We start from the raw sequence: 25,513 nt of genomic DNA on the forward strand, positions 1-25,513 counted from the left end.
CTCGGGGAAAACCCACTTGCCAACAAAACAGGGATGAATTAGAGCGCTAAAACTTTGCTGTTTAGCCGTGTGAAACCTCCAACAACCCAACAGCTCCAGGAGCCCCAGCACTGACCGCTTCACCTGCTGAAAGCAGAGGCCTTGGCTCTCTGCACCTCAGCTCTCATTCTGCACCCCAAACTTTGCACCTGGGACAGCCAAGTGTTGCATCCTGCCGTTATTTTGAGTTTCCCCCACTGTGGCACCCCGAAGGCAGCGGATGGATCATCCCCCGCTCTGCGCATAGCCCTGAGACAAGACCCGAGTACAATCTCGTTCCTTCCGCTGCTGTTTTGCCGGTCCGCGCCGGGACCGCGGTTTGGAGCCCGGCCCTGGCCTCGGGGCTGCTGCAGGAAGCCGCGGTGCCCCTTCCCCCGGCGGCCCTTCCGTTACGATCGTTACCGGGCTCCCTTCGCCCTCCCTCCCTCCCTCCGCTCCGCGCCGGCTCTCGGGGCCAGCGGCCGCCGCTGCCTTTGTGCCCCGGCCCGGTGCGGTCCCTCCCCGCCTCCCCGCCGGAGCCCTGCGGCGCATGCCTCCCGCTCCCCGGGGGCAGGGAAGGAAGCGCCGCCCGCCCCTGCACCAGCGCGGCGGGCAGCGGCGGAGCGGAGCCCGGCGGAGCCGACAGCCCGGCCCGGCCGCCGCCGACCCCCGTCGCCCCTGTCGGCCTCCTCTCGGCAGGTGAGCGGCGGGCGGGGGGCGCGGCCGGGCCCCGCCGCGCCGGCGGCCGAGGGAGGCCCGGGCCCGGGTCCGGGGCGGCGGAAGGCGGGAAGGGGCAGCTATGGCGGCGCGGGCAGGGCCCGGCCGGCCGCGGGCAGTGGGCGCGGCGCCCCGCGGGAGTCCCGCGGGCGGCGGCTGCGGGCGGCCCCCGAGGGTGGGGGGCCCGTCACAGCCTGTCCGGGGCGACCCCCGAGCTGGGGGTACCCCCGTGTCCCTTCACGGAGCCACTGTGGGTGCCCCCCGGGTTAATGTCGCTTCATGTCCCCTCACGGAGCCTCTGTGGGTTCCCCCCGGGTTAATGTCGCTTCATGTCCCCTCACGGAGCCTCTGTGGGTTCCCCCCGGGTGAATGTCGCTTCATGTCCCCTCACGGAACCACTGTGGGTGCCCCCCGGGCTGGTGTCCCTTCATGTCCCCTCACGGAGCCACTGTGGGTGCCCCCCGGGTTGGTGTCCCCTCACACACCCGCTGTAGGTACCCCCTGAGTTAGTGTCCCCTCATGTCCCCTCATGCAGCCCCTGTGGGTGTCCCCTCATATCCCCTCACAGTTACACAGGATACCCCCCTCCTTCTGCGTGTGTGTCCCCTCATTTCCCCTCAGATCCTGTCTGGGTGGGTGTCCCCTCACGTCCCCTCACACCATCAGTGTGTGTCCCCTCACGTCCCCTCACACCCTCTGTGAATATCCCCTGGGTGTGTGTCCCCTCATGTCCCCCACCTCAGGCAGCACCCAGGTGTCCCCTCACGGTCTCCATGGGTGCCCTGGGTGGGTGCTGGGACAAAAAAAATCACCCCAATCCCATCTAATTCATGCACGACCGCCAGTCCAGGTGTGGGATAGTGAAGGCACCTGCCCCTTCCCTGAAAATTGTGGAAATAGGTTAATAGGAAAAACGTTGGGGTTTTATTTTTTAATGAAGCTGGGAGCTAAAGTGTGTTAATTGTGTTGCTTCAAGGTAATGAGGTATCCTAATTTCTGTCTTTTTGATCCTTAGCTGCTTATTACAAGGAAAAATGTTTTTAATTTATATTTGCCCAAGCAAAGAGTGATGAAGAATTGTCTTCCCTGGTTGTCTGTTACCTTACTCTCAGTAAATAAATACAAGTTTTAAAGAGTTTAGAGTCATTAATCCTTTAAAATATTTAATACCACTGATTAATTTGAAACCAGAACTAGAGAATAATTGACAAGTGCAAGGTCAGGGAGGTTTCAGAGGGAAAATTGTGTCTCTGTACACTTGGCAGAGTCCAGTGCCACTGCAGTTGGGACTCACTGTGTTTGTGTGGAGCCACCCAACTGCAGTAGTTTTTGGGAATTACTGTCACCGTCAATCTTACAAAATGATGCTGCAGGTGAAGCCTCCGACCCTCATGGGACCATGTGGAGGTGGTGAACTCTTTGGGGTGTTAACTGGAATTTTGTGGGTGGCTTTTTCCATTCTTCCACAAACCGAAGCTTCGTTCTGTCTGCAGTTTCGACTGGAACACAAAGAATAGTTCCTAATCTTCATCCTGCTTTTGTGCACTCCCCAAGATCTGTGTTTGCCAAGAGCTTTTATCCCGCAGTGAGGCCGGATGACTGATGTCTTGGGGTTATTGCTGTAGAGTGTGTTTCAGGAAGAAATAAGTTCCCTTTCCTTCTCTCTCAGCTGCCCCAAGTCCCTCAGCTGTGTGTGTCTAATGCCAAGTCAGATCTAGTAAAAGCTGTTTGGGGATATTGTGTGATCCTCTGCTCTCGGAGGAGGAGTTGGTTTGTGTCCCACCATCCCGGATGATGGTCCAGGTGTCTCCACATTCACCCATCCTGCACCAGGTGGACACAGCCAGTGCTGCTTTCGTTGAAAAACTGGAAAGCTGAGCTGCATGATCCTGAAAAAGGGCAGTTATGCCAAAGGAAACAACGAGCAGAGTATTTTGCTGAGTTCTCCACTCCCACTATGAAAGAATTCCTCAAAATTGTTCTTTCTCTCCTGCCACAAAGTGTTCTGCAAAAGTTTTCAGTGCAAAGGGGATTGCACGCACTAGTGCACTGAACACCATCATCGTGGGTCTTTTTGGGTCTGGGTAGTTTATCATTATTTGGGAGCACATTATTTGGAAAGCACAGGAACAGTTTCAGAAGTGAATTACCTGAACTGGGTTATGATTTTGCCAGAAAATACTACAAACCACAAATGATGAGTGCTCTGCCTTATATCCCCAGTGGCAGTAGTGACTGATTTACCTGTTCAAGTGATGTTGAGGAGTAATTCCAGTGATTATCTGGCACAGTAGTTCCGACTGTTAATAATTTACGGTTTTTGTTACCAGGATTATTACATGGAATTTCTAGAAGGCACACACTTAATAAATATTTTCCTTTTTTAATTTGTTTTAGGATGGAGGAGAGACCGGTCTAAAAATCTGTTCCACGGTGGACTTTGCTGTGGTCTGCTAGAATGTTCCTTATGGATGCTCCTCCTCTGGTAGCTCTTCAGACAAAATGGGAGTCCTTTGGGCCAGCAAGGAATTGTAGATACCCCGTTTGCTTCCCTGAATCCGACAGCAACGTCACCAGAACCTCCGTGAGCGCCAAAGTTCAGATGATCATAAACAACCTGCAAAGCCAAGAGCCTGCCCTGGGTATGAACAATGAGTGTGGCTGTGTTGTGCAGAAGAAACAGAAGGGAGAAAAAGGCTCCAGTGCCAGAGTCACATCCAGCACCACGCTGCTGCGGAAGCATCCTCAGTACACCCAGTGTGGGTGCCCCGAGGATTCTGATGGCAGCGAAGTGGAAGGGAATGTAGAGTTTGGGACTCTGCTGCTCGATTCTGACAGCGACGATTCTGTGGACCGAGGTATAGAGGAAGCCATCCAAGAGTACTTGAAAACAAAAAGCAAAAGTGCCCAGTCGTTGCCAAGGAATGCAGAGCGTTCTGAGAATGTGAGCGGAGACAAAAGGTTTAAGAGAGAGTTCTCCCAGAACAAAGTGGCGAGTAACCTCCTCCCTGTGAAATTTAATGCTGAGATGCTCTCTGAAGAGTACCTGTCTGACCACCTGGGAATTGGGAAAAGGCTCCAGCCTGCTTCCCCTCAGAGCATCAGCAGCGATGACTCCTTTGAACAGAGCATACAAGCTGAAATTGTGCAGTTCTTGAATGAGAAGAAGCAGCAAGAAATTAGTAAATGTGTTACCGAGGAGGATAAAAAAGATTCCCGTGTGAGATCTGTCCTGAAATGCGACAAAGAAGCAACAAACAGAACAAACTGTGGTGCTATAAAGCAAGGTTGTAATGCGCTGCTCCTCAGACACCATCCCAAGCTGCAGAAATCCAGCACCCAGTCCAAGTGTTTGCAGTCAAAAATCCAAGCAGAGCCCAGTGATTTCAGCCAGGTGAACCAAGCTTATGTAGGAATGGGCACTGCCAGCCAGCCTTGGCTCGTGGAGCAGGATGAGGGAAGTGCAGCTCATTACTGGGAGCCAGGGGAAGCACTCATCAAGGAGAGCATGCACACATCTGACTCGAGCAGCGATGATGGCATCGAAGAAGCCATCCAGCTTTACCAGCTGGAGAAAATCAGGAAAGAGGCAGGTCATGCAGCAAACTGTGTCCCTTTGCAGAGGGAACCATTTGATCCAAAGGGCATGGCAGACATTTCTGCCAGCCTGACAATTAGCTCCACAAAAAGTGCCTCACCAGAAATCCATAAAAACCCTATAAGCAACAAGAGAAAAGAAGTTAATTCCAAGTCAACAGGATTAGAAAGCACCAGCAATGACTTTAATAAGCTGTTTAAACCTCTGAAAAAAGCCAGACATTTTGCACTTCCAGAAAACAAGATTGCTGCTTGCGAGCTCACATTGCAGGCCTCTTGCAGAGCAGACACATCTGCAGAACTCATGTGTGCAGAAGCTATCCTGGATATTTCCAAAACAATCATGCCATCCCAAATGGGAAGTGACAACAAATCCCTCACTGCAGATTCCTTCTTTTCTCCCCAGCTTCTCTCGTCCTCCCGTTGTGAAAGCGACAGCAGCCTTGTGGACAGTGATGACAGCATAGAGCAAGAAATCAGGGCTTTTTTGGCTCTGAAAGCACAGTCAGAAAACCTTGGAACAAAACCTCCCAGCCTGTCACGCTCCATCCAGATGCCTTTGCCTTCTGATCCAAACAGCCTCACTGGGACCCTTGAGCCTGCTCTGCCCAAAACACTGAAATTATCCCTGAGTCGGAAAAGGAGACTTAAAAGGGAGGGCAGAACAGCAAAACAAGGGGGCTCTAAACTACCTGAACAGCTGGAGACAGGACTTTTCCAGCCAGGTCACTGTTCCAAATTCCCAGTGCTCCAAGGGGAGCGTGCCCTGAGCAACCCCACAGAACTCCAGGATGCTCAGAGTAATAAAGACCCGAGGCAGCAGCAGCTGATGCCTCCCAAATTGTCTGGCTCTGATGGCAGCAGATGTGTGCCCTTGGACTCTGTAAACCCTTTTCTGCAGGTTCAGAGTAGCACAAAAAAACCCGTAAAAAACCCCATCCAAACCCCAGAGAGGGAGGGGTCAGGTGATGAGAGCAGCTCTCTGGACAGTGATGAGGACCTGGATAGTGCCATCAAGGACCTGTTACAGTCTAAAAGGAAGTTAAAGAAGAAATCCAAGGACCAGAAAGCTCAGTGCAAGAAGAAAGTCAGATTCAGTGAGACAGAAACTCAGCTGCTGGATGAGTTTAGTAGCCTCCAACAAAATGAGTGGAAATGTAAAAATCCCTCACTGCTAAAAAGCTGCCTCTCAAAACCTAGGAAAGCTGTGAGGGAGAATGCAGTCAGGAACCCTCCAGACAACATCAAACTTCCCAATGACAAGCCAGAAACCATGAAAAACCTGGAGTCTAACTTACACCTTAAAAAAGGCAATAAACCTAAACCAGTTTCAAACCAGCGGGGGGCTAAAAATAGGAAATGTGCTTTCCCAGCTGTGTCAGATGCCAGTGACAGCAGCTCAGTGGACAGTGATGACAGCATCGAGCAGGAAATCAGGAGGTTTTTGGCAGAAAAGGCTAAAGACTCTGCAAGCAATCCAGAGATGCAAAAAAGTGATGCAAGTCTGGACCTACTTAGAGCGACCAAACAAACTGGTAATAAAGGAAAAGCAAAGCAGCAGCCAGTGGAAAATGAGATTGACCTGGTGGTGGGTCAGAGTAAAAAGACTGAGGCAGCTCAGCAAACTGAGGAGGTGAAGAACTCTCAGAGAACAGAAGGGAAAAGTGCAATGTTAGCTGGCAGTGGAAAATGTGCTTCCTCTGCAGAGAATGTTCCTACTACTGGTCAGTCAAAAGCTAAGCAAGGGCTGGGGGCGGTCAGAGGTGGTGCTGCTGAGGAGTTACCTGGGAGTGCCCCAGGTAAAAGGAGTGTCCGTAACACAGAGCCCCCAAAACCCAGCAGAAATGAAGGGTGTAAAGTGAGAAAAGTCATGAATGCAAAGCCCAGATCTAAAAGGAAGAATACCTTCCAATTAAAAATCTCGAGTAAATTTATTGCAGGTCTGAAATACGCCCGGGACAGGAAGAAATCAATGCTTTTGAACAAAAAGCAGAAAGCAGAGTCTTTGCTCAGCCAGAGCAGTGCCTTGGGAATGGAGGCAGCTTCCCAGGACACAGATGTGCTTAACCCCTTGCCAAAAGGGGAAATTACACAAGCAATAAAAGAACCCAGTTCTTCTCAGAAACTCCTTGTGGGAGGAGTGAGTCCCCATGTAGCAAAAACCTGTGCAGGAGCTGGGTGTCTCCAAGAGGCAGCTGAGGGTTGCAGGAAGGCTGATGCTCCAGGGGATCAGTCCCAGTCCAGCCTTCCCTCACAGGAACGGAGTGTGGCAGCAGGAAAAGCTGATAAGGTTTGCAGAGGAGCCTCCAGAGCTGAGAACACCCAGATGTGCATCAAGGAAGGAGATATCCACCAAGGCAGCTGGGCTGACTCCACTGCAGATCCCCCACGCCCTGAGGGCAGTGTGGGAAAAGCAGATAAAGTCAGCAGAGAGCCAGCTCAGCAGAGTGCTCAGGTGGACACTAAGGGAGGGAATAACCTGCTGGACAAGAGGCCAGATCCAAGTTTAGCTTGCCCAAGGCATGAATTCAATGTGACAGCAGCAGCAGTGCATAATAGTGGAGGAGCATGTGCAGATAACAGTGTGCAGATGTGCATTAAGGAAGAAAAAGTTGACAGGCAGGCAGAAATTCAGGTATCCAGCTCCAAAATGGAAGGAAAAATACCTGTCCTGCAGAACAGGGAAGCTGCTAGTGAAGTACACCACGGGCAGGAATTTTTAACCAAAACCTGTGCAAAATTTACTGACCTACCTGCAGGGGACTGCCCAGGTTCCCTCTTGGAAAAAAAGGTTTCAAATATGTAAGTACTTTTTTTTTTTTTTTACACTAGCAGTCTTTTTATAAAATAACTGTGATTGTAATTACCTTGATAAAGCTTGAGAGAGGAAAGGAAAGGCAGTGGGAGATGCTGATGCCTGTATATCATACACACACTAATGTGAAAATAATTCTATTTAACAGGGATATCACGGATAGGCATTCGTAGCTTTTGTAGAATTTTGTAAATTATTTAAAGTGCTCTAAGGAAATATTTTTTATAATGATTTTTAGGGCTTGCATTCCTACAGGATGCTGTAGTTACTGTAGATAAGATATTGGCTAATCACACTTTAAATTATGAGGCCTCTAATTGTCTCTCAAAGGGAAACCTGTTTGCGCACAGAATTTATTTGGGAGCCTGTTCAGAGATCCTAGGAAAGCACAGCCTTGGATAGCAATGCAGATGTGACACTGGCCACATCCCAGCTGCCTCAGGACAATCCTGTGGGGTGGGGTTTGCTGGAGCTCAGTTTTCCCACCCTGAGGACTGTGGGATGAGGTCCCTGAGCAGAACTCGGCTGTGGGTGTGGAGATCCAGCCTGGAAGACACAAATGCAAATTCAGGTAAATGAAGTGGATGGCTCTGTCTGCACCTCCTGTGCAAAGAGATCTCAGCAGCTGCTCAAAAGTCCTTTTCCATACCCAGAATCTCCTGCTAGCAGATGATTCCAAGCACAATTGCAGTCCAAGACAAGTGAAGGAGTGTGTCTGTTCAGACAACATGATTTCCCTGGATTTCCCTGGATTTCTGTACTGTCGGGCCTGCAGGGCTCAAACAATTCCTGTTATTCTCAACTCTCTCCTTTTGATGCCCTGCAGTTACCCAGAGATGGCTTTTGGTTTCCTGAATGAACTTTCTGGAACTGAGTGCCCTTAACTTTCCTTTTTCAGAAGTGGTTTTTAAAATGTTACATTTCTGTGAACTTTTCACTGACAATTTTGGTGCAATAAAGCAAAGCTGGGTTTGCTGTAGGAAGTCACAACACAAACGGATTTTTTCAGCCACGGATATTTTCAGCACTGTTCTTTCTTCAGGCTCTTTCTCTGCCTCCGTTTCCAGCAGCCAGAATAAAGCAATTTTTCACTACTATCTTTTTATTTGTACTGACTTTCAACGGGATTGAAGTAGCACATTCACATCACACACACAAAAAAAGTGCCCCCACACTGGTTTCGCTGCAAATTCAAAAGGTGTAAATTGGAGCTGTTGGCTCTTTCATTTTCATTTTTGTGTTGTGAAGTCCTTGGAGGAGTTTGTTCTCACATCTTGTCCCTGTGAATTGATCTGATATTCTCTTTGTCTGCTCTTCTGCAGAACTTCTCAGCCAAACCACCACTTAGCATCACTTTGTTTCTCAGTCACTTCAGGAGTCTTCCTCCAGGCTGGCCTTAAACTTGCAAAACGGAGCGAAAGCAGCCAAGACTGGATCCAGAATCCCGTGGTGTCCCTGGTGTGATGCAGAATGTGGGCAAAATACGGTGTAGCATAGAGTAGTGACTGTGGCATGTAGAGAAATAAACATCCTTGGTGTGTTCATGCTGTCGTGCAGCTACGTTTGAAACATGTTCCTAGTGCTCACTTGGCATTTCTGACTGTCCAGCCACCTTTCTGTAGCCCTGGGCTTGGTTGGCCAGGTTGTTTAAAGGTCAGTGTGTTAACTCATCTCCATTTTGTGGTAGGATACCTTGGAAAAGTGGTTTTTCCTTAGCTCAGTGCCTGCACTCCCTCTTCACACGTTTCTCTTTTGCTCTGCCTTGATTCCGTTGCAGGATTTGAGCCTTTTGTTTGGAATAGGTCAATAGGCTGGTATTTTAAACTAGAAGTTTTCCAAGTACCTTGCTTTAAAAGGATTAAACTGTATACTTAATTTTCCTAGAGATGTTGGAAGCACTCTGTACTGTTTGTATAAAAAGCTGAATGTTTCTTCTCAAAAGTTTTCAGTAAATCCACATTAATACTTCAAAGGTGTCTCGTGCCCCTGTTGCTGTGTCTGTGTCCTCAGTGCCACTCGTGACCTGATCCACTCCCAGTTAAAATGCAATTCCAGTTACCCTTGTGCTTTAAATAAAACCTGATTTCAAACAGCACTTTTTTTTTATTTTAATTGATGAACTTGATTTGTATATAGGAACTGGTGTACATTGCTGAGTTTCTAATGTTTAATAAATGGGGTTCTGCCCATGGACCGTGCAACTGGAGTGTTCCTATGCTTTGTGTCATCATCTTGAGTGAGTAATAATTCCTGTGTTCCCTCTTCTTCCCTCCTCACTGAGGATGTCATGAATTCTTTGTAACAAAAAATGAAGGAGGAAAATTTATAAAATACAAAGGGGTGGCTTTTGGGAGGTGAGAATGGTGGTGGCAGAACCTCAAGAGTTTTCTTTCCTGCTGTTTGTGGTCAAGAAGTGGAATCTTTGCTCGTGTAATTAAATGTGTTTCAAGGAGCATCTCTGGAATTGAACAGCCAGGCTCCAGTGGCAGTGTCCTCATCCTGGCCCAGTTCTCACCACTTGTTCAGAAAAGAGAAGTCTGGTGGTTTGCAGCAATAAGAAATCCCTCTTACCCATCACTAAAGGCTGAGCAATAAAAAAGATTATCTTGAGTGGCAATAAATCCCCACAAGTGATACCAAGGTTGGGACTGCAGCACGAATCTCTCAAGGTTGAATCTTCATAAAAGCAGTTCCAAAAGCAGATTTTCTTTCCTGTTTATAGTGCCCATGAGAGCCCCAGGGAGGGCACAGAGTGGGCACAGACTGCACAGCCCTGTCACTCCAGTGGCAGCTCAGAAAACTCCTTTACCCATTACTCCCACCCTCCTGAGACACCAATTAATTAAAATTATTGCAGCAGATACATGGAGCCATAAACCCAGCTCTTCTAAAGCTTATTAAGTCACCTTTTTTTTTAATGAGTGCTCGTTCATATTTTTTAAAAATGCACAATGCTAATTTTTCTTTCCAGTCAGAGCACAAAACTTCTTAATTTAGATATTAAGTGCTTAAACCACTTGGTGTTTTTTATTATGGCCCTGGTGAGTTACAGATCCTGGCTGCAGTACCACAGATGTCAGGTGAATCTGAAAAGAGGTTTATTGCTTCATTTTTTACCCCAGTGACTGATTTTGGGTGCTTTGGGAACAATCTTTAAGGATCCTCAAGGGACAGCAAGGACTCCCTTTATTTTTTTATTCCCAGTTCTTTGCTGCTGTTTTAGGAACTCGTGTTTTGACATGTAGCTGCTCTTTATACAAGGCAGGAACATCCCTGCCCCCATTTCTTTTATTAATGTAGAAGCTTTTCAATTTTTCATCTCCTTCAGTTGGTGATAGTTCAGCCTCACATAATTTTATCTGAAAACATGAAAATCTTCCTTTCAAAAGACAGAGTAGAAAGAGATTGTTTCAGGTAGATCCCTGTGTGGTAAAAGGAGTCATTTTTAGGAGGGTATTTTGAATTTGTACAGGTATTTCTTTTTTAAAAAGTGCATTTGGTCTGACCTCTGAACACTTAGATACACTGCATGCCAAACTCTTCAAAGGAACTGGTTTCAAGAATAAAATTAAAAGGGAAGAAATTGAGGCAAGAAAGAAGAGGTGGGTGTTTTCAGATGGAGTGGGAAAATATGTGACAGAATCCACTCTGTTAATATTTTTGAGAGGCAGCCTTATCCCTAAATTATGCCACCTGCAGAAAAATCTGTGGATAAAAATACATGTAACATTGTCACAACTATTTCTATTGATGCAGCACTTTGTTATTTTCTCATTTCAGGAGAAGAAAGGGAAGTTCTAAAGAAGCTCCAGGTATTGTCTAGAGTCTGATACGAGGATCACAGCAAATGGAAGAGGGTTGCTTATTTATTTTCAGATGTTAAATCTTTGAAATGTTAACTTTTCAGGTCCATTTCTGCTCAGTTTATTTACCTGTTCCAATTTATTATTTTTGGTGTGTTTGCAGCTGGGGGATCTACCCAGCTCTTAGCTCATGTCACAAACAGGGAATGTTTCTGACATGTGAGGAGTATCAATTGCAGTAGTTTGGACATAATGTTCCACTCATTATTTATATTTTTAGCAAACAGTTTGAATAATATTATGCTCATTTTTAATGTTCTGTTTCACCTGTAAGGTGGGACTGGTTTTCATCCATAAACAGGCAGAGTAGTTTCTCTTAAAAACTCATTTTTAAGCCAACAATGTTCAGGTGTTCTTTCAGTGCACTCACTGTCCAACTGATGCAGTTTCTTTGCCTGTACCTACAGTTGTTCCAATAAAACTTAAAAAATATTCTTCTTTTTGATTCCTTGTCATTATTTGAATAATTTCTTAAAACTTTGTACTTTGGAGAAAGAAGAAACGTGAACTTTCTACGAGAAATCCAATGAGTTAATTAATAACTCTGGAAAACTTAGAGATTGATTATTCATTAAATAGTAGAGAAGCAGTTTAGATCTTAATTTTTAATGATATGTAGTAAATAAGGCAAGAGTGTAAAGGATCATTAGTGACAGAGAAGGGGATAAGGGGATAAAACCAGAATTTATATTATCCTAGTATTTATATGCTGCTGATAAATTAGATAAAACGCTTCACATGAGCTACCTAACTGACACTTAACCACATTAAATCTTCACTATATTACTCCTAATAACATTCCCTCTGCAATCTAGTGGGTCCGTTTGGGATCAAGGCTGGCCGTGGGCGTTTTTAAGGCAGACAAAAGCTGCCTAGAGCGGCTGGTCCCGGCAGTGCGAGGGCCCGCTGGGGTTGTAGCTGGGGTGGAAGTCCAGGTGCTCGTAGGCGGTGATGAAGGTGTCGGGGCCGGTGCAGTGGCTCTTCTCCAGGGCCGTGTTCAGGCTCTCGTTCCTGCACATGCCAATCCTGCCCAGGTGATCCGAAAACTTGTGCGGGAGGATGTGGAAGGAGCTCTGCGGGGGCGACAGAGGGGACGGGGAGGGGAGGGGGACAGGGGTGTTTTAAACATGGACAGCACCTGCAAAGCCCGGCCGGGCACGGGGCTGGACGCGGCTTTGGGCCGTGTCTCCATCGGGGTGCTCGTACCGGCAGCTCGTGCACCGTGGGGGCCCTGCTGCCGTAGGTCTGGTTGGCGGTGCGGAAGCGGGGGTGAGGCGGCGGCTGCCTGCGGGGGGAGAGCACAGCTAGCGCGGGGAGCCCGCCCGGAGCCGGGGCACCAGGGGAGCTCCGCGCCGGCGCTCACCCGTAGCCGCGGTAGAAGGTGAGCTCCTCGAAGCGCCGGGGCACGCCCGGACTGGGCTCGGCCATGGCGGAGCCGCCGGGCCGGGCCGGGCCGGGCCGCGGGGACAGACAGCCGCCGTTACCCGGCGACCAGAGGCGGAGGGCGGGCAGCGACCGCAACCGCCCCGAGCTGCGCCCGCCCCGCCCCGCAGGAAGCGGAAAGCGCCGCTGACCTTCCCCCTCTCCTCCTCCTCCTGCTCCTGCTCGTCCGTTCCCTGTGGCGGGCTCGGAGCATGGCGCTGCCGCGGCTCCTGCGGGCAGGTGAGCAGCGGGGCCCGGCCCGGTCCGGCCCGGAGCGCCCCGGCCATCCCCGTGTGACCCGCGTGTTTCTGTCCCGCAGCAGCCCCGCGGCTCTACAGCACCGTCCCGGCCCCGGTCCCGGCCCCGGCAGGCAGCCAGCCCCGCGGTGAGTGCTGCCGGGCACCCCTGGCACCCCAGCCCCGTGCGGCGATACGAACCGGGCACCGTGCATCCTCTCTGCAGTGCCGGCTCGTCCCCCCAAACACAGTGAGTATTTGTTTCCCCTCTCTCAGCTGACGATGACAAGCTGCTGACAGAGCCTCTCAGCCACCCCGACTTCTTCAGCGTGAAGGAGCTCTTCACCCTGAAAGATCTCTTTGATGCTCGGGTGCACCTGGGCCACAAAAAGGGATGTCGGCACAGGTGAGTGATGCTTTTCGTGATGCAGTGCTTGTTGACATCAGGAATGCTTCCCCAGACCGCATCTGCTGGATTGGTCTGAGCCTGGAGCTGCCCACACAGGGCAGGGTACAGGGATCCCCCCAGTGTGGGCACTGGGAGGGTGTGACACTGGGACAGACACAGGGCTCTCTGCAGAGCACACCTGTGCTGTCAGCCAGGAGCAGGAGCATGGCAGGAACGCTCCATGCCTGCACACCCCATCCCCATGTCCCTCCCGCTGCCCCCGCAGGTTCATGGAGCCCTACATCTTCGGCTGCCGCCTGGATCATGACATCATCGACCTGGATCAGACCATGCAGCACCTGCAGCTGGCCCTCAACTTCACGGCCCACGTGGCCTACCGAGGGGGCATCATCCTCTTCGTCAGCCGCCGGCGCCAGTTCTGCCACCTGGTCGAGAGCACGGCGCGGGCGTGCGGGGAGTATGCGCACACCCGCTACTGGCAGGGCGGGCTCCTCACCAACGCCCACATCCAGTTTGGCCCCGGCGTGCGCCTGCCCGACCTCCTCATCTTCCTCAGCACCCTCAACAACGTCTTCGAGCCGCACGTGGCCATCCGCGATGCGGCCAAGATGAACATCCCCACGGTCGGGGTGGTGGACACGAACTGCAACCCGTGTTTGATCACCTACCCCATTCCCGGGAATGACGACAGCCCCGCGGCCGTGGAGCTCTACTGCAGGCTCTTCAGGATGACCATCATCCGTGCCAAGGACAAGAGGCGGCAGAGCGAGGCCGTCGAGGAGCTGCAGAGGAAAGCCCAGGGCAAGTAGAGCCCCGGGGATGGGCTCAGTGCCTCTGCTCCACTCCACAGGGCTGGCTCTGCGTCCAGCACCGCTGTTGGCACAGCTGGCTGGCAGGGAAGGGACCCCCAGCCCTGTGCACGGTGATCCCACAGCAGTCACAGCCGTGGAGGGTCTCCAGCGCCAAAAAATTGTCCAGAGCAATGCAAGGGAAAATGGAGCCAGGCTCCTGTCCTTGAGTTTGTCACTGTTGCAGGGAGGTGCAGCTGTTCTGCGGCTTTCCTGAGCTCATGATTTCACCTGAAACCACTTGTATCTTGTGTCTGTTCTTAGCAAATAAAGGGATTTATCCCTGTGATCCTTTTTTGGAGTTTTCCCTAGTGGAATGGGATGGGGAGCCTGGTCAAGGCAGTGGGACGGAAAGGATGCACCCAAGCTGGGGATATTTCAGGGTGGCTTGTGCAGGGTGCGAGGATCCCCAGTGGGGGTCGGAAGGTCCCCACTTTGTCCCAGGACACGCTGGGAGCCCAACCTTTGCCACCACGGGAGGTGGGGGACTCCAGGAGCAGCTGAGAAAAGGGATATCCATCTTTTAGTAGCCTCATGTCTCCGTGGGAGGCCCTGGAGCACTCCCGGGCATGGATCCGGTGTCCCGTGTCCCCGGCCACGGTCCTGGCCCCGCCCTCCCCCGGCTCTGGGTCCTCCCACCCGGCAGGGGGCGCTCGCAGGGGGCAGAGCGAGTGCGCACGCGCGGCCGCTCCCGCACTATATAAGGGTGAAGTGAGGTGCGCGCTTCCCTTTCGGCGGGCGCGGGGCGGCGGGAGCGGAGCAGCTGCGGTGCCTCAGAGGGACCGGGATCGGGATCGGCCTCTCCCGGCGCGGCCAGCGGGAAGCCCTGCGTCCCTCAGGCGCAGAAAACCGGTGCTGATGGAGGCGACTCCACAGCTGCGCCTTCCCCCGCCATGTTCTGGCGAGGCTTCCTCAGGGCCGGTGCTGCTTCCCGCCGGCCCCGGCGCTGAGCGGCTGCGGCGGGAGCAGCCGGGCGAGGTGAGGCTGGGGAACGGCCCTTTCCCCTCAGCCCCGCGGCCCGGCCCGGCCCCGAGCGGCCCCGGGGCTCGGGGGGCTCCCGGAGCTGCCACGTGCGCTGAAGATCGCGCACATCGTGGAGTGCGCTGGAAGCAAAATATCTGTATTATTAATATATTAATGTGATATCAATAACATGTCCATATATTGTGAACCGAATATATTTTGAGGTATATATATTTATAATATAAAGCATACACAGATGTGTATTTTTAATATACTCTACTGAAAAAAATGAAGAAAATTTAAGGCTTTCAGGTTTTCAATTATTTCAGTAGCTTGCATGAATCTTCAGTAGATATGTTTCTTTTAAGCGTTGTAATTCGCTGGTTTCTAGTTAAATGGTGTGCTTCACCAAAAAAGGTTGTTAGGCAATTATTAACAGCATTTCTCCTTTGTTTTTCTTTCTTCAGCCTGGCAGTGGACAAAAAAAAATGAAGTGACCAGGATGGTGTGACTTCAGAAATAAAGGGTGAGCCTTCAGAAAAAGGCTGCCCAAGAAGCTTCAGCGACTTTGCTAACTGTAAGTGGAGTGTTACACATGGTATCTGCACATGCAGCAAATACCTTTGTAGCACTGCTTTTAAATAGTAATAAAAATCTTCTTATAACAGAATCATGGAATGGTTTGGATTGAAAGGAAGTCCTTCCACTCTCCCAGGCTGCTCAGAGCTGCATCCAGCCAGACCTTGAACACTTGCAGGGATGGGCACCCACCCATAATTACATTTTTCCGGTGGTTTTGGGTTATTTGCTCCCCCCAGGCTGCCACTGGCGTTGCAGAGATGGCTGCTGTGGCATCTTTGTGTCAAAGAGTGGCAAGAGAGACCCAGGCTATGTTCTACGCTCGTGTGTTCTGCACCCCGTGAGCACTCAGAGTGATTGATAGCCTGACATCCTTTATCAGCCTGAAAGGAGACAGGGAAAACCAGCTCAGAACTGATGGGGATGTGGCATCTGCATAAGGGGAGGTTCTGTTCTGTGCAGCACAGGCTGCACGTGGGTTTGTGATCCTGTGGGTGCCACTTGTGTTACAGAAGAATGAGTGGAAGTGATTTTAAATCCCTGCTGCCAGTGAACCAGCAGGTGTGTAGCCTGGCTTTGGGCTGTGTCTAAAGGCTGTGCTTGTGTTTCCCTCTTTTCCAGAGCAGCCCTGAGCCGAGGCAGCCCCGAGGAGCCCAGCCCAGGTGAGCTGCAGAGCTGGGAGGTGCCGGCCCTGCCCCAGCTCGTGTTGCAGGCGTGGCTGCAGTGCCACGTCTGTGTCATTCGGTGGCAGACAGCGACAGGCGAGGTCTTCCCTGGTGCTCTGAGCCCTGTGAGCTCTCAGGATTGCTCAACAACCTGACATTTCCTGTTCCTTTCCTGCTCTCTCTTGCCTTTAATGGGGAATGGTGGAGGATGGACACTGTCCTTCGGTCCTTCTCTTCATCAGGGACACCCTTTGCTGTGCCAGCTTGCTCCAAACCCTGTGCACAGGTGTCCCTGTATCCAAATGGTGCTTGAGGGACACCAAGAGCAGCTCTGGGCAGGCAGAGCCTGTGACCCTGAGCTTTGCAGTGAGTGACTCTGGCACTGCTAAATGGGAAACCTCATTAAATGGCCATTACAGGGCCAGAGGGGCCTCAGTGGGGCAAAGTGAGACCTTTAACTGGCAAAAGTCACTGGCTTTGGAAAAGAATGTTAATGAGGTTGTGGGGATGTGGTTATGCTTGAGGATGTGGCTCTTTTATTTAAATTCCTTTACTTCTTTAACCCTGCAGTCTGTGTTTGGGGTTTTTCATCAGGCTTTCCTCACTCCAGGGGTGCTGTGTGGGCACTGAGTGCTAATGAGTGTCTCTTTAGAGCTCCCTGTGTGAGGCACAGCAGAACCATGAACATTTTTCTGATGGCATTTTCTGGAACTGCCCTTCCCCAGGCAGCACTCCTGGGCCATGGATATTGCTTTACTGAAGGAAAAAGTGGCTCTCGGCTGTGGAAAACGTGAATGTTTCACATATAAGTGGTTTAGAGAAATTAAAAATCTCTCTGCACATAGCACAGCTCTTCATCATCAAGGACTGGTTTATGTCATGGCTTTAAAGGCTGGAATAAGCTCAGATTTTTTTTTCCCTGCACTATTAATAGCTTGGCTCTGCACCAAGGTTGGCAAACTCACCTTGGATTTTTAGGGAGTGATGGAATAACCCAGAGCAGGCTCCAGCTATCCTGCTCTTAAATCATCCCTTTCCTAAACTCCCCCAGCCAGATATTTTTCCAAAACCCTTCTGATGTCTTGCCAAAGAACTTCTCCTAAATTTGTGCCATGTCCTTCTGAACTGAAGGCATTCCCTGGCTCAAAGTTTCCTTGTGAACCCTGATAACAGAGCCTTAAAATATCTTTTCATTTTATATTTCGTCTTTATTTCCTTCTGGGATGTGAAAACTCTTGGGACAATCCCAAGACAGTGAGGGCACCAGAGTCTGGATGGCAAGGGTTAATTAGCTCATTAGTATTGACTTTATTGCTCCCTTTTCTTGCCTGTTTTTCAACTTTTCTGACATCCTGGGCCTTATTTTTTTATTTGCAGATTATGCCTTGAGCTGCAGAATGTCTGACAAACTGAGAACTCGTTGGCAGCATCCACGTCTGATGGCTTGGAGATTCCTAAAACTTGATCATCTGTGTTTTCTCTACATGGTTAAGAAGGATTTAAATAAAATAAAAAAACCTAAATAAAGATGCCACCTACAAGACTGAAAGGATTATGCTGTGTGTTTGTAGCACCCCAAGTAATGCTATTTTTTTATCCATTTTAGGATGTAAGACTTTGTGGAAATGAGAATTTAGGACTGTTTTAAAGCAATTTAGGTTTTACCTCAATCCTCTTGGGCACAAAGGGGATCCAGTGAGATCAGATTATCAGTCTTGGAGTATCCTGGCTTTTTTTCCATCTCCTGTGGGGAATCTGGAGGAATTTGGGTGTAAAACAGCTTTGCCTTGACTCATTTCTCTCCTGTATCCAGGAGTGGTTTGTAAACTGCACTCACTTTGTGCTTTTTATTAGTGATGAGCAGAATTCCTGGGCGTGTCCAGGGCCACGGGGGTGTGCATTAATGGAACAGTTGCTGCCACAAGTGTCTTCATTTCAATTAAACTGACAGGGCCTGGTCCCTCAACTACAGGGGCCACCTCTTCACAAATATTTAGAGAGGTTCTGATGTTGGGGAAATTGTTTTCCTCCACTTCTCCAGGTGCTTTAGCACTGCTTTGAGGGAAGGGAACAGCAGGGATTTAGTGGGAGTAAACAATGGAGGGAAGGATGGAAAGTGGTTTTTCTGCCTCCCTGAGGAGGGGATTTTGGCAAGGGCTTGGATTCCTCTGCTAATGGCAGGAGGAGCTGGATTTGTCAGGGGAGCTGTTGCCATGGGGATGCAGGACAAGGGATGAGGAGCCTGGAGCCTCATTGCTGAATTCCAGGGAATTCCAGCCCTGCCTTCCCTCCCCTGCACCTGCAGACAGGACCTTGGTGCTGCCCATACCCAGTCCAGGCTGAGGAGCCCTTCAAACACAGAATCCTTGGGAGTGCTCACCCTCTGCATGGATAAATCACATCCCACAGGCCACTCCTCAGCAGGGACTGAGCTCTGGTGGCTCTGTTGGACACAGCACCCCTGACACCAAAATCTGCCCAGTGAGAGGTGATGAGGAGCCTAAAGAACCAACACAAGAAAAATCCTGATATTTGTCCCCAAAGGGCTCCTAAATTTGCAGCCCTGGTGCTGCAGTGTCAGGTGTATTTTTATTCTGTGATTGCACATCAGCTGCACACTCGCTTCCCTAAGGAACTGTTGGCAGGAGAAGCAGCACATGCTCCAGCAGCAGGAATATGGCTGTGCTGGGAACAGAGCAACCTTGGGGGAGTTTATCCAGCTCTTCCTCCCTGCCCAGAGCTCTAAGATTGCTATAATTGAGCATTTCAAGGAAACAGCCATAGCTGGAGCCCTGGGAGCACAGACACAGCCAAAAAAAAAAATGTCTGGAGACCTGCTAAAAGCTTTGCCTGGAAATTCATTTTAATAATGAGAGAAGCACTGGATTATTCTGGTATTAACCTTCAACCTCTGCAGGGCAAGCCCAGCTTAGTTTTTGGAGAATTAAACGGAGGGGTTGGCTTATCCCTGCTCTGAGCGTGGTGGGCAGTGACAGCCGAGCACACGGAGGGGTCACAACGGTTCGTGTTTAGCCCTTTGCCTTTAAGCCATCCTTGGCCTCGGCCGCTTCCAGAGCGGACACGTGAGGGAATGGCTTGTGCTGCCAATTCCAGACTGGGGGCAGGAGCAGCTGGGGGGAGCCTCTCACAAGCCACGGCATCACTGTCAGGGTCAGGCACTTAAAAACGGAACCAAAGAACTGCCACGATTCTCCACGGTGCAACAGACAGCTGATCTGCTTCCTGTGTGACAGCTGGAGCTGATGGCAGATGACTCAGACACTTAAGGAGAGACTTTTGAAAGGGGAAATCTACCTTTTCCTCCTTTTTAGATCACAAACAAGCTGGTACTTAACAGGCTGCTGTTTGGCTATTGATGGACGGGTGTGATTCACGTAAAAGCTGTTTATTTACATCAGAGCCGTTCCTCAAAAGGAGATGTGACAAGTACAGCATGAATGATTCATTCCCATCGCTTTGCTCTGCTTTCCTGCTCATCAAGGAACAGTTTGATGCATCCAGCTGGGCTCTGCTTCCTCATCCCTTTCTGTGTCTCCTTCCTCCCCCAAACCTGCTCAGCCCAGCTCCGTGTCCCAGCTCCGCTCCTGCCAACCCATCCCTGATGTTGCTGGGTGGTGGTGCAAGTCATGATGTTGGTTTTCCATGAAGGAGAAGGGGCTGCAGCTCTGCTGAACTCCCTGTGCAGGGTGTGTTTTTCCTGGGGGGGAGAGAATGGAGAAACAGGCCTTCAGCCCTTGGACCTTGCTCCAAGCTCACAGGTGGAAATTTCAGGGCCGTGCTTCCCCCGTTAGGAATATTTGGTGTTGGAAATCTTCTTCCAGAGCAAGGTCTTGAGGTTGTTGAGCACGAGGGAATGGTGCACTTCCATCTGGCTGGCCAGGCCACTGAGGGTCATGCAAGTTCGGAGCTGTTTCTGCAGCTCTTCCTTCAGCTCCAGGGGAGCTCCATAGAGCAGATAGTCCTGCAGCAGCCCGCACACCTTGGCCAGGTTGGGCTGCACCACGTCGCTCTTGCACTGCTTCAGGAGCTTGTCACACGTGGCCGTGCAGTCCCGCCCGTAGGTGCAGTCCCCGTTCTGCTCACAGTGCCGGCCCTTGAGGAAGCCTCTGATTGTCATCTCCGTGGCCACCTTGCGCAGGTTGACCATTTTGAAGTCGAACTTGTCGTTGTAGCCCACGTTCCTGAGGCTGCTCTCACAGATGTAGAAGCTCCCGTAGGTCCCATGGAAGATTTCCTCCACAAACTCCAGGAGGCCGATGGCGATCTTGGCGCGCCGGGGCCAGGCCGGCGCAAACCACTGGTGGATGAGCTGGTGGGCGAGGGAAGGCAGCAGGGACTGCAGGAAAGGGGGGACGTCCACCCCGTAGAGGGAGGTGTGGGGAATCTTCTCGGTGACATAAAGGTCCCCGCAGTGCCCCAGCAGCTTGGCCGTGTGCTCCTTCTCGTGCAAGGAGAACATGAGGAGGAACTCGTTGAGCTGAAGCAGCGCCCAGATGGATTTGGCCTCTGCCAGGGACACCTTCCCGTCACGGTTCACGTCTGCCATGGTGATGATCCGGCTCACCAAGGCAGGAAGAGATGGCTGATCCCCCAGCTTGGACTGCAAACAGCACAAGAAGTGGCATCAGACACTCACAGTTCTCCATGTTTGAGTGTCACATCACAAAACAGGACTGGGGGAGCAAAGAAATGAGCTGGGGAGGGGAAGAAATGGTGACGCTCCAGAAAATCCCGTGCCACACCATGTGTGGGCAGATCCAGCTCCAGCAGAATTTCCCCAGCCTCAGGACTGCTCTAGAGCCTCCTGCCAGAGCTGCTACCCCACCACTGCTGCAGAAGCCCCAACAGGGGTAACTACCAGGGCCACCAGTTCAGCTCTGCCCAGCACAGATGCCACCCACAGCCGTGGCACAGCCACCTCAGGGATGCTGCTACTGAAATCTCACAGAGAAGAACTTATTTCCTCCACTAATCAGTGCCTGGCACTGGCACCAGCCGTGGGTGGGGGGCACGGGCAGGAGGAGCTCTCGTTCAAAGGGAAGGAAAAACACAATTGGTGTTTCTGACTCTCAGGAGCCATGCCAGGGCTGTGGGATCCCACAGGGCCCTGCACTGACCTTCAGGAAGTTGAGGAGCATTTCCTTGAACTCGTCCATGGAGGTTCCCCGGGTGGGTTTGTCGAAGAGCACCAGGTCCCTCCTGGGCACAGAGTCCGGGCGGCTCTCGGCCCTCAGGGCCTCCCCAATGCCACATTTGATGATCACCTCCCTGTCCCTCCAGAGCCCTCTGTAAACCTGGAGCACAGGGAGGGGCACAGCAGGTGGAGGGATCTGGGTTCTGGTTTGGGATGGACGCAGGGGGAGATGTGCAGGGTTTGGGGCTGGTGCCCGGCCCTGGCATGGGTGGGGGGCACAGGCCTACCTGCTGGCTGGGGGAGGAGGAGAGGCAGTGCTGGAACAGGAGGCCACGCTCCTCACACAGGTCCTTGCACGTGGAGCCAGAAATGATCCCTTTCTTGTACTGGTCACACTGGAGAGGGCAAGGAGAGAGAGGAGCTCAGCAGGGACAGATTTCTACTGGCCCTTAGGGATGGCTCAGTGCCTTGGGCTGGCAGGGACCCCTGTGCTGCTGGAGGGATCTCAGGGATTTGTTCCTGGATGCTGCTGCTGCAAATCCAGGGGATTGGGAGAACTTCCTGGGCTGGAGGAGAGGGCAGCGTGGAGTTGGGTGAGGAAGCACAGGCTCAGGCTGCTCAGCAGAGCAGCAGTCCCTGCTGTGGAGCAGGCTGGCCCCAGTCTAGGGGGTGGCAGGGAGAGGGACAGGGACAGACAGTGGCTCTGATCCACGGCCAGGCTGGAGCTGGAGACATCCCTGGGCAGGAGAGGCTGCAGCTCTGCAGCTCCTCAGTGAGGGCACAGCAGCCTCAGGGCTGGAAACTGGAGCTGCAGACATTCACTGCATCTTTTCCCTTTTTTTTCTGCTGTGGATGGGAATTAACCCTTGGACCTGCTCACAGAGGACATGGCCAGACACGGTGCCTGGAAGCCCCAGTTCCAAGCAGGAATTAGCACCCAAGACCCCGCGGTCGGAGTCAGGCAGAAAATCAAATTAAACGATTGTCGCTGTTGTTATGGCAATTCCTGCCTCCCTTCTCTGCTGAGGGATTGATCAACAAGGCTTGTTCTGACACAGCCCAGCTCCCCCTCCTCGCCTGGGCTGGGCTGAGACCCACTCCCATGCCAGGGGCACACACAGCACTCCTGGGGACATCCCATGGGGAACACGGAACATGCACCACACTGCAAACCCCAAACAGGGCAAAACACACAGAGCCAGGCAGCCACACAGAGCTCTGCTGCTTTCCTTAGGGCTCCTCAGCAGCCACAGACAGGTACCATGGAGAGAATGCTCCCTTGTTCCTCCTGCTCTGCAGAGCCCAGAGGGCACTGCTGTGATGCTGTCCCTGCCCACAGATCCTGCTCCCTGCCCTGACATTCCAGCTTCATCTGCACAGACATGGATCTGCTCACATCTGCCCTGGCTGCTTCCCTCTGACATCTCACGGAATTGTTCCACCATCACCCTGGCAGGGTAAGGTCACCCCCCTGCCCTGAGCTCCGTGCCATGCTGGGGACAGCATCAGGGCAGCAGCTGCCAGCAGGGCTCCTCCTCCCAGCTTTGGGGCTCCCAGACAGGACAGGAGCCACGGGGCTGTGCTGCCACTCACGATGATCATCCGGCAGACGTGGCCGCGGCACAGCTCCGAGTAGGACGAGTAGTGCATGTAGGCCACCCAGCTGCCCACGAAGATGCCCAGCCACACCACCAGCAGGTACTTCACCTTGATGCCCGGGAGGCGGCCCTGCAAGGCAAAGGAAATGCTGTTGAAACCCTTTTGGAAGGGCAGGGCTTTGCCCAGGGCAGCGGCAGCTGGCCAAGGACGGCTTCTGCCACACAAACCGACCTGAGCGCTGGGGAAACCTTCAGCCTTTTTTATATATATTCATCAGTCTCTTATGCAACTCCTGCTGCAAGTAGGTCACTTAAAATTCCCTAAAAGCAGGGGGATTAGCAGGCTGGGCTGCAAGGAGCTGGGTGCTGTGCATCCCTGGGAGCTGTGGCCACATCCTCCCGCTCTCCTGCCCTGTGCAAGCCTGGGGTGTCCCAGTGGGAGTGCAGGAGCTCTGCTCCTGTTTGGGGGGACCCCTCTCAGCAGAACCCCCCTTTACACAGCCCCACAGGCAGGGGAAGCTCCCAACAGCAGTTCCCGTGTGGGGGTGGGTGAGTAACAAACCTGGGAGCTCACAGGTGATGCTCTGTGCAAACAACTCAGAGGCTCTCAGTAGGAATTTGGTTTTTTGGCTTTGTTTCCTCCCCCCTGACCCTGGCACAGCAGCACTGCTGCCATCTGGCCTCTTGCAAGAGAGGCTGCTCACCTGGCTCGTGTAACAGAACAGATCCCAGCAGTTCCAAAGGGCAGGGAATGAATCCTTGCACTAAACAAAACCTTCCATCCCTTTTCTGGAGGTAATTCTACAGAACCCTCGGCCTTTGACCACCTCCAAACCCTTCTCCCTCCTCACAACCTGCTGCTGGGATAGGGCTGGATCTGGGTGGGTGCAGCACCTTCAAAACCTGCCAGGGATCCTCGCTTGGGTCTTGTAGCCCAAAACCCCTCCCCACCTCCAAAATGCTCCTCCTCAGCCCCTTTCCAGGAGCTGTCAGGGCTCTGGGAGCCGCAGGAATGGGCAGTGAGGGTGAGAGCAGGCAGGTCTGCCTCGAGATCATGACATTTCTCCCACTAATTGGAAACCCTAAAGTGTGAAGAGGGCCAGGGTGCCCAGCTTGCCTGTGAAGCAATGGCACTGCTAATTAATGTGAAATTAAATTAAAGAGAAGCCAAGCACAGCCAGGATTTGGCAAAGACAAAGTGTAGGTGGCTGCTCCTGTGAGCTGAGAACCGGCTCATGGCCCTGAAGTCAGACACACTGAGACCCTGAGATCCCCCCCAGCACAGGAACCCCCAAAACTGCCCAGGGTGGCTGCGTGAGGCTCCCTGCCCTCAGCAAAGGGGCTCTTCCAGGGACTTCCCACTAGAGATATGTCTTGGAGAACTCTGGAATAGCCAAAATGTCACTTTTTACTTATTCTGACTTAGAATCCATAATGTTCCTGAGGCAGAAGGGGAGTCAGGACTGCTGCCTGAGCATGGCATGGGGAGCTCTGGCTTCATCACCCCCTAAAGGGTGGAAAGAAATGTGGGAGTGGGGGATGCATTTCAATGAGAGGTTCCCCTGAGATTTGCTTGGATTTTGAGTGTTCCTCCAGTGCCTCAGTCTCAAGGCACAGGGGATTCTCTCCCCATTGCCTTCCCTGCACTGAAGGGTGTTACCCTGTGAGAGTTGCTGTGTTTAGTTTTAGAGTGACTCGGGAGGATATGAAAGTGACTTTGAGCTGGGGCTGACTTCAAAGGCAAAATGGATGCAGCATCAACAAAATCCTGCTCCATCCCTGTGGCTCCCCGGGAAACACAGGGGCTGTTTCACAGCACTCCCAGCTCTGCACCCACCTCCTGCCAGCACCCTCTGCCCACCGGGCATGCCCTCCCTCATCCCCTCCGGGATAACCCCTCTGGTCCAGGATCTTTGCCACAGTCAGGCTTTCCCATCCCACGGCTGCAGAGAAAACCCCCATTCCAGCATCCCCGACATCCCCGGCCCCAGCATCCCTGGAGATCTGAGGGAGGTGCCCGGCTCAGGGATGGGAAGAGGAGGGAAAATAAAGAAAGAAAGAGAAGGAAGGAGCCATCCCTGCCCTGCTGCATCGGCGGCTTCACCCAGCGCTGCGGGCTGCCGCCCGGGCTGCCCCGGTGCTCCCCGGCTCCGGCACGGCGGAGCGCGGCGCGGGTTATGCAACCGCTGCGGCCCCGGCTGCTGCTCCAGACCCCCGGTGCCGCTCCAGACCCCGGCGGTGCCGCTGCCCGGCCCCCGGCTCCTCGCACCGGCGTCGGGGGAACCGAGGCGGAGCGTCCCTTTGTGCACGGCCGGTGCCAGCATGCGGAGACGGGCATCCCCGAGCCCGCATCCCAGCGCATCCCCCCGGCCCGGCGCATCCCCGCGCCCGCATCCTCCATCCCGGCGCATCCTCCCTCTGCCGGTACCTGCAGGCCCTTGGAGAAGGGGCAGAACAGCACCAGATGCACCAGCCGCCGGATCCTCCGCATGCTGCGGGCGCCCCGCGGCCGCGGGCCTCAGGCTCCGGGGGGCATGGCCGGGGCGGCCGCGGCCCCCGCTCCGCCGCCGGGGCCGGGGGGGGCCGGGGTCCCGCCAAGGGGGGCCCAGCCGCGCCGCTCGCTCCGCC

General features: G+C 52.4%; 4 protein-coding genes, 1 long non-coding RNA gene and 2 other non-coding genes across 8 annotated transcripts; 5 read left to right on the forward strand and 2 right to left on the reverse strand.

The window, feature by feature from the left end:
* The first annotated feature begins 563 nt into the window (after window positions 1-563).
* On the forward strand, window positions 564-11,445 carry PPP1R26 (protein phosphatase 1 regulatory subunit 26). The gene is made up of 3 exons (XM_077188968.1): window positions 564-717; window positions 3,133-7,134; window positions 10,928-11,445. The coding sequence occupies exons 2-3, from the start codon at window positions 3,194-3,196 to the stop codon at window positions 10,968-10,970; spliced, it is 3,984 nt and encodes a 1,327-aa protein (XP_077045083.1). The 5' UTR covers window positions 564-717; window positions 3,133-3,193; the 3' UTR covers window positions 10,971-11,445.
* A 155-nt stretch (window positions 11,446-11,600) lies between these two features.
* On the reverse strand, window positions 11,601-12,506 carry PIERCE1 (piercer of microtubule wall 1). Its single transcript, XM_054646231.2, has 3 exons — window positions 12,374-12,506; window positions 12,217-12,295; window positions 11,601-12,083 (listed from the first exon to the last, which is right to left on the reverse strand). Exons 1-3 carry the CDS (start codon window positions 12,436-12,438, stop codon window positions 11,883-11,885), a joined length of 345 nt encoding a protein of 114 aa, XP_054502206.1. The 5' UTR covers window positions 12,439-12,506; the 3' UTR covers window positions 11,601-11,882.
* MRPS2 (mitochondrial ribosomal protein S2) lies at window positions 12,495-14,214 on the forward strand. Of its 2 annotated transcripts, none has more exons than XM_054646229.2 (4): window positions 12,495-12,672; window positions 12,752-12,817; window positions 12,945-13,074; window positions 13,343-14,214. In XM_054646229.2, the coding sequence occupies exons 1-4, from the start codon at window positions 12,645-12,647 to the stop codon at window positions 13,884-13,886; spliced, it is 768 nt and encodes a 255-aa protein (XP_054502204.2). In that variant the 5' UTR covers window positions 12,495-12,644; the 3' UTR covers window positions 13,887-14,214. The 2 variants fall into 2 exon arrangements, with proteins under 2 accessions (XP_054502204.2, XP_054502205.2); XM_054646230.2 differs by having other exon boundaries at window positions 12,755-12,817.
* Window positions 14,215-14,642: 428 nt separating this feature from the next.
* Window positions 14,643-17,681, forward strand: LOC129128790 (uncharacterized). The gene is made up of 4 exons (XR_008535341.2): window positions 14,643-14,903; window positions 15,356-15,465; window positions 16,089-16,129; window positions 17,510-17,681. It is a non-coding gene; the product is annotated as an uncharacterized LOC129128790 (long non-coding RNA).
* Window positions 15,707-15,840, forward strand: LOC129129034 (small nucleolar RNA SNORA17). Its single transcript, XR_008535376.1, has one exon. It is a non-coding gene; the product is annotated as a small nucleolar RNA SNORA17 (small nucleolar RNA).
* LOC129129033 (small nucleolar RNA SNORA17) lies at window positions 16,158-16,291 on the forward strand. Its single transcript, XR_008535375.1, has one exon. It is a non-coding gene; the product is annotated as a small nucleolar RNA SNORA17 (small nucleolar RNA).
* A 1,289-nt stretch (window positions 17,682-18,970) lies between the features above and the next one.
* On the reverse strand, window positions 18,971-25,513 carry DIPK1B (divergent protein kinase domain 1B). Its single transcript, XM_054646318.2, has 5 exons — window positions 25,314-25,513; window positions 22,881-23,015; window positions 21,575-21,682; window positions 21,271-21,447; window positions 18,971-20,753 (listed from the first exon to the last, which is right to left on the reverse strand). Exons 1-5 carry the CDS (start codon window positions 25,374-25,376, stop codon window positions 19,941-19,943), a joined length of 1,296 nt encoding a protein of 431 aa, XP_054502293.1. The 5' UTR covers window positions 25,377-25,513; the 3' UTR covers window positions 18,971-19,940.

The sequence above is a fragment of the Agelaius phoeniceus genome, chromosome 21 (assembly GCF_051311805.1).
Source record: "Agelaius phoeniceus isolate bAgePho1 chromosome 21, bAgePho1.hap1, whole genome shotgun sequence".
Lineage (NCBI taxonomy): Eukaryota > Metazoa > Chordata > Aves > Passeriformes > Icteridae > Agelaius > Agelaius phoeniceus.